Genomic DNA, 16,387 nt, shown 5'->3' with positions numbered 1-16,387 from the left:
TATCCTAATCCATCCCTACAAAACGTTCCCCCCAACCCCTTGCCTCTTGGCTCATATCCCTGTAATAGACCTAGATAAAAGACGGGCCCCGTACCTCCTGCCACCACTGCTTTCTGCAGTCTGGTCACAAGCGTCACATGTCTCATAAAAGCAGGGCTACCTGTGAAACAAGTCATGTGATCGACAAACTATGCTGCAACCACTGTGCATTGTACTATGTGGGCATGACAACCAACAAACAGTCTGTCTGCACGAATGGCCATCAACAAACTGTGGCCATAATACAGCTGGATCACCCAGTTGGTGAGCACACTGCACAACACAAGTCTTCATTTTAATGAATGCTACGCAGTCTGTGCCATCCGGATCCTACTTATCAACACCGTCTTTTCTGAATTTCGCAGTTGGAAACTCTCCCTGCAATATATCCTTTCTTCCCAGAACTCTCCCGGCATCAGCCTTCCCTAGTCGTCGTCCTGCACCCAACTATCCCACTCCATGTCTCCACTCTGCAACATTCTATTCTATGAGCACACCCCAGTCTTTCTACTACACTCCATTTCTGCCTCCCCCTTCTCTTCCATCTAACCTCCTGATTGCACCTAACTTCTCTACCTTCCCTCCACTTTGTCTCTGTATGCTCCCACAAACAGTACTTCTCTGTCCACCACCTATACTGTGCTCTACCTCCCCCTCCCTGCCCCAGCTACCGCCAGCCACCACCCAGATTGTTTCTGCCACCATGTGGAGTTTTTCACAGTCTGGCCAAGGCAGCCAGAGGCAGTGGTCATATGTGTGTGAGCTGTGTTTGCGTCAATGTGTGTGTGTGTGTGTGTGTGTGTGTGTGTGTGTGTGTCTATTTTGAAAGAAGACCTTCTGGCCAAAATCTTACATGTTAGTATCTTTTTAGTGTGCCTGTCTATGACTCAACATCTCTGCTATATGGTGAGTATCAATCTTTCCTTTTCATAATATTGTCATTATTCCGCCCTAGATTTTCCATTGTTTGATTTTAACTGAAATTTAATTTGGCTGTCGAACTTCCGAAGCAGCCACTAAACATAGTGGCTGCATCCACTACTGGAACAGGAATTGTGGTTAAACTCACCTTGAGAAATTCCTCCTCAAATTAATGCTTTTATTTCCTATACACTGTCACCATGTTCTGGAGGAGAATTAATAAAGTACAAGAACAAGAATGAAACTGAGAAGATATTTATTCACTTTTTTCAGTAGTTTTAGGGCTTTCAACAGTTCAGTTAAAGTTAATATGTATCATTTAAATAAACAAAATATGCTCTTGAAACTTTAAGAGAATATCTTTATTCAGATGAATTTTACTCAAGTGATCTAGCAAAGTGACCCCCTCAAAAGCATTTAAGACAATATTGTAGATTCTAGTATATTTATCATTGTTACATTAGAACATAAGAAGTAAGAAAATTGAAATGGACATTTGAAATGAAACAGAAACACACTGTAGGTATAAATGACAATATATTGAACAAAGTTCACTTGATCACAGAACAGGTTGGAGTAGTGTGGCTCTCCTTTACATTAATGACAGTAAGTAAGGAAGGTCACAGCTTGCTATATTAATTGTAGTTCAGTTGATGATGTGATGTCAGAACAGTTGTGCAAATTTTTCACGCCCCTGGTTAAAACAATATGAGAATGGTGTCATCTAGCCTACACTTATTCAGGACACTTGAAACAAAGTTGTGCAACCACTGCAAACCCATAATTGAGCTTGGTAATTCTTGTAACCATACCCAGTAATTACCACAGATGTCTTTTTATACAGAAATATTAATAAATGTGTTCCTCCAATATTTTGTGCAGGTGTTGGCCTAAAGGGTAAAATTTTGCTACGTGCACAACAAAGAAACATGACTGTTCATGTCACTGGTGTCTGGCTACTTCTACCCTGCTCAGTCTGCCTGCGGTAAAGTTTTTTCCTTTTATAAGGCATTTCCAAAATTGAATGCAACAAGGCCACCTGTTATCCCTCTCTCACCACCTACATCACATTTTTTCTCTTTTAGAAAAAAGTATTCTCCAGGTGGAAACAACAAGGGTAAAAGCCTAGTGGCTTTCTTCTGTCTGATGCATGTTTTGCTACTTTTTGCAATAATAGATAATATTAAGTTAAGTATGGCCTCAGACCTTACATAAAAGATTTGTTTTATCTTCTTAAATGTAGAACAATAATTTAATTTTGTATTTATCATTTACATTAAAATTTTACCGCTTTACTAAATAAGAATGTCAGATACAAACAACACACTATATACGTGGATGATAACACTGTTCAGTAGATTAAAACTGAAGAAACTGCAAAAAGGTGGGAATTTAAGGAGATTGGACCTGGATAAACTGAAAGAACCAGAGGTTGTACAGAGTTTCAGGGAGAGCATAAGGGAACAATTGACAGTAATGGGGGAAAGAAATACAGTAGAAGAAGAATGGGTAGCTTTGAGGGATGAAATAGTGAAGGCAGCAGAGGATCAAATAGGTAAAAAGACGAGGGCTAGTAGAAACCCTTGGGTAACAGAAGAAATATTGAATTTAATTGATGAAAGGAGAAAATATAAAAATGCAGTAAATGAAGCAGGCAAAAAGGAATACAAACGTCTCAAAAATGAGATCGACAGGAAGTGCAAAATGGCTAAGCAGGCATGGCTAGAGGACAAATGTAAGGATGTTGAGGCTTATCTCACCAGGGGTAAGATATATACTGCTTACAGGAAAATTAAAGAGACCTTTGGAGAAAAGAGAACCACTTGCATGAATATCAAGAGCTCAGATGGAAACCCAGTTCTAAGCAAAGAAGGGAAAGCAGAAAGGTGGAAGGAGTATATAGAGGGTTTATACAAGGGCGATGTACTTGAGGACAATATTATGGAAATGGAAGAGGATGTAGATGAAGATGAAATGGGAGATACGATATTGCGTAAAGAGTTTGACAGAGCACTGAAAGTCCTGAGTCGAAACAAGGCCCCCGGAGTAGACAACATTCCATTAGAACTACTGACAGCTTTGGGAGAACCAGTCCTGACAAAACTCTACCATCTGGTGAGGAAGATGTATGAGACAGGCGAAATACACTCAGACTTCAAGAAGAATATAATAATTCCAATCCCAAAGAAAGCAGGTGTTGACAGATGTGAAAATTACCGATCTATCAATTTAATAAGTCACAGCTGCAAAATACTAACGTGAATTCTTTACAGACAAATGGAAAAACTGATAGAAGCCGACCTCGGGGAAAATCAATTTGGATTCCGTAGAAATGTTGGAACACGTGAGGCAATACTGACCCTACGACTTATCTTAGAAGAAAGATTAAGGAAAGGAAAACCTATGTTTCTAGCATTTGTAGACTTGGAGAAAGCTTTTGACAATGTTGATTGGAATACTGTCTTTCTAATTCTAAAGGTGGCAGGGGTAAAATACAGGGAGTGGAAGGCTATTTACAATTTTTACAGAAAGCAGATGGCAGTTACAAGAGTCGAGGGACATGAAAGGGTAGCAGTGGTTGGGAAGGGAGTGAGACAGAGTTGTAGCCTCTCCCCGATGTTATTCAATCTGTTTATTGAGCAAGCAATAAAGGAAACAAAAGAAAAGTTCGGAGTAGATATTAAAATCCATGGAGAAGAAATAAAAACTTTGAGGTTCGCCGATGACATTGTAATTCTGTCAGAGACAGCTAAGGACTTGGAAGAGCAGCTTAACGGAATGGACAGTGTCTTGAAAGGAGGGTACAAGATGAACATCAACAAAAGCAAAACGAGGATAATGGAATGTAGTCGAATTAAGTTGGGTGATGCTAAGGGAATTAGATTAGGAAATGAGAGGCTTAAAGTAGTAAAGGAGTTTTGCTATTTTGGGAGCAAAATAACTGACGATGGTCGAAGTAGAGAGGATATAAAATGTAGACTGGCAATGGCAAGGAAAGCGTTTCTCAAGAAGAAAAATTTGTTAACATCAAGTATAGATTTAAATGACAGGAAGTCGTTCCTGAAAGTATTTGTATGGAGTGTAGCCATGTATGGAAGTGAAACGAGGACGATAAATAGTTTAGACAAGAAGAGAATAGCTTTCGAAATGTGGTGCTACAGAAGAATGCTGAAGATTAGATGGGTAGATCACATAACTAATGAGGAGGTATTGAATAGAATTGGGGAGAAGAAGAGCATGTGGCACAACTTGACTAGAAGAAGGGATCGGTTGGTAGGACATGTTCTGAGACATCGAGGGATCACCAATTTAGTATTGGAGGGCAGCGTGGAGGGTAAAAATCGTAGAGGGAGACCAAGAGATGAATACATTAAGCAGATTCAGAAGGATGTAGGCTGCAGTAGGTACTGGGAGATGAAAAAGCTTGCACAGGATAGAGTAGCATGGAGAGCTGCTTCAAACCAGTCTCAGGACTGAAGACTACCACAACAACAACAACAACACTGTTCAGTTATACATTCAGTGGGCGGAAGTTAATTTTCAGTGTGGGAAACTTGATTTTGTTAACTGTTCAGTTTAAATGTAATGAATATTAACAGTGGGTTATCTGCTTCTGGGAACATTGTCTTGTGCTGCATATTCGTAGAGTTTGCTAATTTCTAACATGAAGAGGACTTCGTAGGAAATCAAAAGCTCAAGAGGCTGGGAAACACAATTGAGATAGAATTGATCTTGAGCTGCAAAAAATCATAAGTAAGGGTTATTTGACCAGTGTCAAAGGACACCCTGTGGATGAAAACCACTTTTCTTGTTTTTGGAAAAAAGATATGTAATGTCTTGCAGACTCATCAGTTAACTTAAACCATTTTCTGTATGGGTTATTTGGATGCAGTCATTGTGATTTCTGGCACCTTTTTCAGCAGTAGATAATGAGGAAAAGTTTGTCTTTAATTATAAAAGCGAGGATTGCTTGTTGTGCAGCTCATCTTGTGTTGGTTGTCTGCAAATGTTAATAGTACACATGAAACAGAACTTAGACTGGTTGAGAGAAACTACTGTATGAGTCTGGTTTTTAGCATGATAGAGTAAATATTGCCTTCCTATCAAATAAACTATGTGGTTTCGCATTTGCTATGTGAATACCAGCAAATTCCACTTACTTGAGCAGACAAAAAATTGCACATTGTAGTTATTTTGAATCTGTTATTCGATATGATATAATTTCTTGGGAAGTCCAAGAAGTGTATCTCAAATACTGATACTGCAAAAGAAAAATGCCATATACATTTGTACTGCACAGCAAACAAGAGTCTTGTCACCCATTATTTCAGAGACTACAAATCCTAACTGTGGATAATATAAAATTACTTTTATTTCTTGTTTTATATGTGTGGTTATAATGATCTCAAATAATTTGTGTCTGCTATGTAGGAAGATTATAATTTCTCAAATGCGTATGGAGGGGACAGTTATGGCATAGACGTTATATTTTAGTGCTTTTAACAAGAGGAACATGTGAATGAAGATAATTATGTAGTGATATTCCATACACCAGTTGAAATTATATGCTCGGATTCCACAGTATATGGGGATGACAATATAAAGTTAATGAAATAAAAAGACACGCTAACTAAACAAATCAGTAATCAATAAACACCATGAAAAGGCAACAACCTGATTGATGCATCAAATATAGATGCATATTGCTGTACAGAGGCTACACTAGATTTCAAATTACTGCTTTTTCTCTAGCAATTTTGCCCACACACACAAACATCTCATTCCCCCTCTCCTTCAGTGCCACGTTGGTGAGGCTGATATTATTTAATTTTTGTTAAACCGGTAATCATGGTGTGTTACAAAAATAAGAACCCACTGATTACAGCACAGATATGCTGAATTATGGTTGTGCAATGAATCTGACAAGCATCTATGTTTTGCAAAAACAGGCAGGCTTTTTGCAATAATTGAGGTCTAATTAATCTTCATTTACTCAGAGCTTTTGCAGATGTTGTTCTGATTGACAGCTTTCATGACCTGAATTATATTTCCTCCTGTTCTATATGACATTAAATAATCAATACTGTTTTTTAACTATTGAGAATATTAATGAGATTGAATTTTTTTCAAATTTAAAGTGTGTAAAACTAAGGATTAAGGGTGCTCTAATAATTGTGTAAATTTTAAAATATTTAATTTGAATTTATATTGTTTCATCTCAATTGCCCAGCAGGTCAGTGTCTAACTCAGGAAGAGAAGGTAGCAGTGACCGAACACAGAAGTTTCCATACAATGCTCAAGACATGAGAAGTATAATGAGTGAACCATATACATATTTCTACTCTGGAACACCAACTATGGTTCCGCCATACATGCAGTATAAGGAGGAATATGATAGGATAATAGAGAGGACGTTATCTAGTGGAATTTTTTCTCAGTCTCACGGTGCAGTGAGTAAGGAACCTTTCAATAATCCAAGTGTAGTGAATAAAGTGACACCTGCAAAACTGAGTTCAGATGCTCGTGCATTGGCAGCCAAAAGGATTCACCCTTGCAATGTGTGTGGGAAGTCCTTCACAAAAGTGTACAGCTTGACTACCCATCAGAGAATCCACACTGGTGAGAGGCCATACTCTTGTCCAGAGTGTGGCAAGGCCTTCACAGAAGGGAGCAAACTGACTAAACACAGGCGCATCCATTCTGGAGACTGGCCTTATACTTGCCCACAGTGTGGCAAAGGATTCTCGGATTCCTACAACCTCGCTCGTCACCATCGCAGTCACACAGGAGAGCGGCCTTACAGGTGAGTTGTACTGTTAAGTTTTTTTTTTGAGAGTGTGTGTGTGTGTTGCATTAGTTTGAGTGGGTTCTTGAGGGAGGACAGCTAGCTGACTGAGCACTGGTGAATGGCCCTACAGCTGCCCGCAGTGCGGCAAGGGCTTCTCCGACTCGTGCAACCTCGTCCGGCACCATCGCGGTCATACGGGCGAGCGCCCTTTCAGGTGAGTTAAAATTTTCATAAATTCCCCAGGGAGGTAAATTTAGTGTGATATCTTTCAGAAAACTATTTGTCATTAGCTTCAGAGTGACCTTCGGGTGTGTGCATGTATGAAGTACACAGTACAACCTCGTTTATCTGGGACCAGAAGTGATATGATAAATCAAATTTGAGAATATTTTGAAAAAAGGAGAATCTTATACAGTAATAAAATTACTTGCAACATATTGAGATATAACAACAGTATCCCCTTCTTTTCTTACTGAGGCTTGACGTAATGTCCTTTGTTTCAAACAAGTATAGTATGACATTTTTCAGCAGCATGATAATAGAATTGTTTGTTAGTTCAGTTGTAGTGGTATCAAACTGACACTCCACCATGATAAGAGTGAGCAGATGCATAGTATTTGCATGTCATCTGCTCCTGTTGTGTTGTCATTAATTCCCCCCTGTCCTCGGTTTCCCAATTGTCTGCCTCAACATTTGAACATCCTGTTATTTTTAAAAACATTGGTGAAATGATCTCATCAGCCATGATGTAAAAGTTGTTGCTTGCCAGTTGTGCTAGGGACACACAACAAGGAATAGTTTTCTCCCTGCTGAGATGTTTTGGGTGGTGGTTGAGACAGTTCCAGGTGGCAGCCAGAAATGAAAATTCAGACAAATAACTGACTCTTAATGTAATATTGATAAACTATGCACTACCACATTTAAAAGCTGTTAGGTAAGAAAAATGTAAGTTGCAATGAAAAATGTTCATCAGAGATTAATTGACATCATAATAAATGAGGGTCAGATGAACTAGCTTGTACTGTACTGTTCAAGTATTCTTTGTCAGCACAAAATTACTACGTTCGTCATATCTTTGTAGGCATTTTTATGTTGTTTCTTGGTCAGGATATTCTTTATATTGTTTGTAATTTGTAAAACAGTTTTGAGTTTCATAACTGAATCCTTTTGTCTGATTTCCAAGACATTGGGATGGTGGTATTACTTCAGACACTGATGTATCTTCAGAAAGTAAAGTTAAAAGTATTTAAAAAATTAACTTCATCTAAACACATTATGATTCACATAGCACTTGCAGTGTTTGCTGATTGTTATGCTGATCAATTGTTTTTCAGTGGGGTCACAAAAGTTATGGGAACATTTTTCAGTTATACTAGGTATTAATCTTTAATCTTCCCACTATTTGCTTCAGATGCAGTACGTGCAAATGTTTTGATAAGATTTAAAATGTGTAGCAAGGAGGAGCAAAGAAAGGAAATCAGTGTGTTCATATAATGGATACCTAAGCAGGATTGTAGGCTATCTGATACTTAGTTCTATTGTTAACAACCAATTTGTCATTTTGGATGAATGTTGGTTTGGTTTTATGGGATATCCTCTCTCTTATGCTTCTCTTTCGGTTACCTTTGTCCCTATATTATATTTGTTGCCACATCATATTCTACAGTTCATTTATTACACTCATAAAATGTAATCACACATAACAATTCTGTAATGTCTGATTTTGTGGTAATTCCATCAACATTACAAACTGTAATGCACATTGGGTAAATTACAAGATTATAGCACAACCTTTCAGCTTTTACCCAAGACATCATCAAGATGGCAGGGAGCCGTGTTTTAAGCTTATACAATATGCCAATTATAACATTGCCCATTACACAAGGGAGCAGTCATAAATACAATGAAAAATATTTAATTACAGAAATGGCTTGTGACCAATGGGACAACTGCGGAAATTATGGGGTTTGGGGCAGGAACAAACTAAATATATTACAATCCTAATAATGAAGATGTGTCAAAACAAATACTAATGCAAAAATTAAACAAACAAAATCCTCAGAAATCAAGAAAACCACAATAAAAAAGTCTAGTAAAAAACTTGACAGAAATTTCACTCAGCGAAGGCCATGATACATTGAGCCTACACAAAGCTGGGCGGAGGGGCATAGCTTCAAAATCAGTGCTAGCACAAATACTGCTTCATCAATACAGTCTTCCAAATGGCCAGCCCTAATTTTTCAAACCAGTAACCTCTCTGAATAGAAAACTATACATTGTCCCTGCCCATGTCGTGGCCCCTCGTCCCAGATGCAGCAGCTTTTGGTCAGTCTCACACCTTCTCCACAAACATAACACCTCACATAAACACCACTTAAACCAAACAACTGTAGGAATTTAATTGTAATCAACTTGCATTTCTCCATTGCAGCATTCAGGGTCCTACTCATGAACTTCATTGTCGTATCCATAGTTACTGAAAAATGAAACATAAAATTAAATTGCCAACTGTAAAGAACACACCACACTAATATTGGGTTGGTGAATAAGTTTGTAGTGTTTTTCCATAAGTTTAATAGAAGCAACAGATACACCTAACAGAGGCTTTGGTCACAGATGGATAATGTATTCCTCTTCATTATTTATGAAAGTCTGCCACCACTGAGGTAACTTTTCGATTCCACAGCTGTAGAAATCACAAGGTTTTGTGGCGAAGTACTGGTTGAGCCATGTTTGGAGCCCATTTTAAAGGAAGTTCCTTGAAGGTTGAACCCATTTACATGTGGAAAGGAAGTTCCTTGAAGATTGTTCAATAGTGTCTAGAAAATCAGAGGGCACAAGATCAGATGAATATGGTGAGTGCGCTATGACTCCCCAAACAAGGCTCCTGTATAGTGTTTTTTGTCAGTCTCGCAAAAAATGTGCAGGCTTTGTCATGGAGTAGCATCATTTCACGCAGTCTTCCTGGTCATTGTTCTTGAACTGCATCTGCAAGACACCTCAGTTGTTGGCAGTAAATGTCAGCAGTGATGGTTACAACTCAGGGAAGCAATTTGTATTACATCACACCATTGCTGTTCCATCAGATGCGTATCATTGTCTTTTGTGAATGTGTGCAGGTCTTTGTATGGGGGGTTGCTGCTTTGATTGGGCTCAACCATAGCTATCTCTGTCTTATGTTAGCATAAAGGCACCATTTCTCGGCACCAGTAACTATACAGGATAATGATAGTGTCATTCACAAGCCAGTTTATGACAAGCAAGCAGAGATGCACATATGTGCACATGCAGAGCAGTATCCATGCACCAGATTTTTAGATCTCCCCAATTGCATGCAAGTGTCGTACAATCGCAGAATGATCACAGTTCATCACATTTGCCAGTTCTCGAATACACTGATGTGGTTCATTGTGGATTAATGCATTGAAATTATTTTTATCGAACATCGAAGGTCTTCCTGAAAGTGGAGAGTCACAAATGTCAATACAATCCACTTTAAAACAATAAAACTGTTTTCTTTTCGTGATCTGTTCAATGGCATTATTTCCATATGTGGCTCAAATGTTTCTGGCTGCCTCCGCTGCTGTTGCCTGCCTATTGAGCTCAGGCAGAAGAATATGTTGGAAATGTTCAGATTTCTCCAGTTCACACTCTATTTTGTAGCATCCACAGTTCCACTCACTACCTCCAAATGACAGTATCTAAACTCGCATAGCAACAATGAATTACAAATAAAAAATGCCAATTGATAAATAGACCCATAGCAACCAGAATACCAGTATACAAAACGAAAGTGCTGCAAACCACCAACCTATACTTCTGAATCTGAAAACTAGTCTATTACTCATAACTGCCAGCATCAAAATAACTCATCAAACTGACACAAACTCTTTCAATAGTATTCTCACAAACAGCATTCAAGAAGTACAGTGAATCACCAACAGCACTCCCATCAATTTAGAAACATAAATATCATATACTAGAGAGTGCCACTGCGAAGTCCAACGTGCCCTCTGTGAATACAATCCGTTTCAAATACGCCGCGCCACCATGATGTCACACAACACAACAAAGTTATGTTATGGGTCTAAACAGCTGGGTGGTACTGCATTTAGTGAATTCAGCACATAATTTAGCAACTTAAGAAATTCCATACATTAGAAACTATTTGCAGAGGGCGACTTTCAACATGTTTATAGGTGCACAGACGTTTATGTGCATCAATGCGTAGACTTACACAAGCATCAGACCCCATCCTATGCTCATAGTAAAAACTAGGCTTTGTAGCATCTTGAAAGAAATTGTTTTCCTGCATTGGCTGCTTCTTTATATGCATTTTATTTTGTATACTGTGACATTTCAGCTGCGTAGCCATTTTCAAAGAAAATGTTTAATCAGATAAACACCATCTTTTTGGTCATATAATTTCAGGGGCGATGTGCAGTTGGCCGGGCTTGAGAGCTGCAACCATGGTATCCGTTTCTGTGAAAACAATAGCACACAGCCAAAAATTGTGTGCAGCAACATCATGTCACTGCACGGAATTCAATGCTCCCTCACACTAGTAAATGGCTTGTCTGTTTGCTATGGTTTGTACAGAAACGGATATCACGGCTGCAACTCTGAAGCCCAGCCAGCTGCACACTGCCCATGAAATTATACAACTGTATCCCAAAAGATGTATGTTTAATGGGTTAAAAATTTTGCTTCAAAATGGCTACACTGCAAAAATGGCATAGTATACAAAATAAAATGGATATAAAGAAACAGCCAATGCAGGAAACTAATTTCTTTCAAGATGTTTACCACAGCTGTGGATGCTGTCATAACCTAAGAAAAAGAAATTATACCTGTGTGTTTGAGTAAGGCTATCCATATACGCGGCGACCCAGAGGGAACTCATGTGTGATGCAAGTCAATAACAGTTTACTTGGAAGTCACTTTCTGTGTGATTCAGTGTAATGCTGCCAGTGTGCTGTTAGAAACCCATAAGTAATCACTTTGCAATAAGTTGGCGTCTTGTTTGCTGGTGGTCAGCAATTGTAGTTCCTGTAAAGGAAGTGCATTAGAATGGAGAAGTGTTTAATAACAAACCTCTCGGACTGCATTCTGCATTGAATCATTTTTCTTCCTGTCTAAATTTCATTAAAATTATTTTATTTGATTAATTTTGTTTTATTATTTTCATGTTATCCATAATTTATTTGGAAATGTATCTCATTATTAGTGCGATTAATGGTAAACATGGCAAATGAGTTGTTGCAGAATTGAAGATCCACAGACATTCCTCATTAGAGAAAAGATCACTGGGCTTAATGGGTTTCAATTGGGATCTGTGTAGATTATATGAAAGAACTTACTCCCTTCTGTAGTAAGGTCACTGGAGAAATGAAGTGTTCCAGGCACCAGGAGAAAGATGCAGGTCTTTGTCATCTTGTAGAAAGGATATTGAATAGATGTGATAATATAATTCTTTTGTAGAAATATGCTTAATACACTACATATACAAGGTAGTTATAATCAAATTTTCGGTACTTGAGCCAGTGTAGATGGAAAACTATTTACTATATGGGTACCCAACTTTATAGAAATGATGTTCAGAATGTGTGCTGCAGGGCTTGCATTGTTAGTTATGTTGGCACAGTGACTTGGCCATTAAGCGGTGTTGAGGCTGAAACACAAGCATCAGTGTGCATTACAGCTGCAGAAATCGAAGATGTGTCTGAACAACATGTGCAGGGCTTTACTTGTAAATCTGTTTTGTCAAAATAACAGCAATAGTGCTATTGCTCTTTGAGAGTATCAACACATTAAAGGAATATGGAGAGGTCCTCTATACTTGCTGAGGTTGAAGAACATGATTCGGAAATTCGAATTAACTGGTGATTTGGGAATTGTTCCTGGGAGAGGCTGACAGCCAAGTGCAACGCAGATTGTTAAAGCAGTTATTGTTGCCATCTATAATGCCAGTCCAGGCTGTCGTGCTCATCACATTGAGCAGTGTTTGTAACATAGAACATAAACATCGTGCACAATTAACAAACGTTGTCCTCTCATGTGGAAATTGAAACGTATTCGTTTCGTGGTATTTTTCTTTTCATTATTTCTTTTCCACATGTCCCTGCAAATATTTCCACAAAGTTTCATTGTCATACAATCACTCATTAGTCATGAGGTCTCTCTCAAATAGTGAAAGTTTAGTTATCAACACCCTGTACTTCATAGACTACAAAATAATATGGGAAGGGGCTATTATTCTCATTGTACATTACTATCCATGGTAATTTGTGTGTTATTCAGTGTTTGGTTACTATAGCATGGAATATTCCTCGTGACAGCATCATAATGTGCCATTAACAAAATAGGGTGGTATGATTTGTAAATGAAGTATGTTAAACCACTGATTATTAATTTTTCAATTCAGACATGTTTACCACTCATTGCACCAATACTGTTCAGAAGATACCATAACTGTTTTTGTGTTCTTCACAGTGATGCATTCAGTTATTTGTTTATATCGTAATTATTTTTTTCTTGTTAGTTTGTAGGCATGAGTTCATATTTTTGCCTGGACCTAAGGAAAAGTGGAAACACTTGTGAACTGTCTTTGTGTGGAACATTTACTGTACACACAAATTAAATCAGCACTTCCTTACCTCAGAGTGACTGTCAGTTCCTCTGCTGTAATTTGTACTCTGTATTACACTGGGTTATAAGTAGATACATAAACTGTACTAAATCACTGCAACTGTTTAGGTATTTATAGAAAGTTATGCATTTTGAAACTCTGTTGCAGCTCCTTATCTGCCACAAATAGCCTGCAGCTTACTTTTTCCTGGACATATGGGTGAACCCAAAATTTTATTAGTGTTTTTTTATGTGCTTTTAATAATAATACAGTATCACATCTCCTTTTGATGTTAAATTTTTACTCAAACAAATAGAGTGTAACAAAAAGATATTAAAGTGTAGTAACAGTCAGCACCTTGAATCCTCCAAGATCATACATGTTGACTGCAGTTTCTGTCACTTCACAGTAGCACCATGTTCAGAACTGTGTTACCAATCAGTGTGGAACAAGTGTCAGTGATTTGAGTCGTCTACCAATTTAATTCTTTTTGAATAGCTTGTTGTGCAGGCAGCCTATCAGTTGGAAGTAAATCATTTCATTACGCATTACACATTTTTATATCAAATCCTTTGAAATGAAATGTTGTGTGGCTAGGGCTTCCCATTGAGCAGACTGGTCACCTGGTGCAAGTGTTTTTAGTTGATGCCACTTCAGCGACATGTGCGTTAATGGGGATGAGATGATGATGACGATGACAACAGCACAACACCCTGTCCCTGAGCAGAAAAAATCTCCAACCCAGCAGGGAATCAAACCCAGGTCCCATAGCATGGCATTCCATCGCACCGACCACTCAGCTATCAAGGCAGACTAAAATCCTTTAATAGTCCAGATCACAATATTTTAACAATCATTGATTATTAGTCTTGGCAGAGCAATAAGCCACCTTCAGATCATTTGGTAAAATGAGTGCAGTGTCTAATCACAAGATTTGGTGAAGACACATTATATCAGTATAACATATCCTTATGCAAGAAAGTTTTCACAGAAAAAGTTTTGTATATTACAAATCAATGAAACATTATGTAAGCAAAACCTTTCTTATTCAAACATATAAGAATGTCATACACAGTGCACAGTACACTTAATAACAAATGTGTTACGTGCAGTGAGCAGACACCACAGATCAGTGAATAGCCTGTTTACTGCTCTGCATTGGGTACATAACACACCTTGTTATTAAGTGGTACAACGTTATTGTACAGTTTGTGTGACATTCTTACATGTTTGAGTAAGAAAGGCTTTGCTTATGATGTGTTTCATTGGTTTGTAACATGCAGAACTTTTCCTATAGTTGCTTTCATGTGGAAGCATGCGTTATATTGCTGACAATGTTTTTTTCACCCAATCTTGTGATTAGACACGGCACATCAGTTGTCTTCACACTGACCATGTCAGGAAATAACAGTTTCATACTATGTTATCTACAGTTATCAGTGTCATTAGAGTATTGTTGTGTGTGTTGGACATGCCGTTACCTTTTATTTCCATTTTAATTTATTACAGGAGAAAAATTATTTGACTGTAGTTGTTGTGAAGTCCCCTGATTTCTTTTAATCTCAAATTGAAGAACATGTTGACCATATTTTGTTAATTAAGTTAGAATATACTACGTCATTCATGTCTTCATTTGATTTTTGTTCTTCTCCTGATAAGACCTAAAGTTTTTTTTTTTTTACGATTTGTTACACAGGTGTGAAGAGTGTGGTAAGGCTTTCTCCCGAACTTCGCAGTTGACAGAGCACCGCCGCATCCATACCGGTGAGAGGCCCTACCAGTGTCAGCAATGTGGAAAGTGCTTCTCACAGTCTGGAAAACTTACTAAGCATAAGCGGGCTCACAGCAGTGGAGTAGGAAGTGGAGGCAGTGGTGACAGACCTTCAAGTGCTATCAGTTGTGAGCCTGTGAATGCACTAAGCAAGCCAAAACTGAGCACTTCACAACACCCAGTCCCACCCATCACTGGCGAGAGGCCTTTTCCTTGTCACCAGTGTGGGCTGACATTTGCGCGTCCGGACTTTCTAAGGCATGTTACGTCCTATCATTTGGGTCTTCAGCAGACATAACACAAATGACCTGTAATAACAGAGGATTATGCTAACAAGAATTTTAAGTATGAACCAAAGAACTTTGTGCAGTAACAACCTTTATGAATGCAAATGGATGACACTCAAAACAACATAATGACCCAATTCACAAAGATTCAAGTGCACTTTATAAGTTCTTGCCATTGTCTCATTGTATAACTGTTATCATAACATAGTTTGCTTAATTTGGTCTTTAGCAAATAATTATGTGTGTAATTACTAAAGAAGAAATGTTTATTGTCTGTGTGTACCATTGTGCAGCGACTCCACTGCATAACAAGTAATTATCTTTACTCAAGATTTCTGAGGTTTCATATGTAAATAACCCCCTTTTACCCCAGTACACTTTGAATTGTTGTGCTCTTTATGTTTACAGTATTAGGTGTTGAAACTGTGTGAAATATTTAAGAAATGTGATGTTAGAGAAGTAATGTGATATGATTCATAATGGATTAGAAAAAAAAAAGATCTTAGTTGATGATATTGTGTCTACGAATTCATAGACTTTTTCCCATCATTTTACAATATATATTGACACAAGATTAGCAGAGTGCCTTCACTTTTGGAATCTCTGCAGTAGTTACCATGTTGCTTGGTAGATAATTATTTATAACAACTTGTTATTATGGAATGGACATTTTTTGTGTGTTCCGTCTTTGCAGGCACCCTTTGTTTAATTTTGTGTTACCGCCATTTGTAGTGTCAGTCTACATTATACCATTTTAAACTTGCTATTTATTTGTTTATATTTTAACACAAAAAGTAGAGACCTACCTACAACCAAACTGCAAACCAAATAATATGTAGAGCTACGTTTGTGTCAGTTACTTCACTCCATACTTCAAAACAGGATAGTTGCAGCCATAATGACTTACTACACTTGAATCTTGTGAAATTGGTCATGTCATGGATTTGCCTACA

The 16,387-nt window shown here is 38.0% G+C and overlaps 1 protein-coding gene across 5 annotated transcripts in view; it reads left to right on the top strand.

The window, feature by feature from the left end:
* Positions 1–16,387, top strand: part of LOC124776856 (zinc finger protein ZFP2-like) — a 112,424-nt gene that overhangs the window by 46,119 nt on the left and 49,918 nt on the right. For 2 of the 5 annotated variants that reach the window (XM_047252029.1, XM_047252026.1), the window contains 3 exons: positions 6,191–6,763; positions 6,879–6,962; positions 15,073–15,405. In XM_047252029.1, coding sequence (XP_047107985.1) covers positions 6,191–6,763; positions 6,879–6,962; positions 15,073–15,405 — 990 coding nt within the window. Of the gene's footprint in view, positions 1–1,850; positions 1,946–6,190; positions 6,764–6,878; positions 6,963–15,072; positions 15,406–16,387 lie in introns of those variants that run through there. The other 3 variants (XM_047252031.1, XM_047252027.1, XM_047252030.1) reach the window with 3 other exon arrangements.

The sequence above is a fragment of the Schistocerca piceifrons genome, chromosome 2 (assembly GCF_021461385.2).
Source record: "Schistocerca piceifrons isolate TAMUIC-IGC-003096 chromosome 2, iqSchPice1.1, whole genome shotgun sequence".
Classification (NCBI taxonomy): domain Eukaryota; kingdom Metazoa; phylum Arthropoda; class Insecta; order Orthoptera; family Acrididae; genus Schistocerca; species Schistocerca piceifrons.
This window is presented reverse-complemented; position numbering and strand designations above follow the sequence as displayed.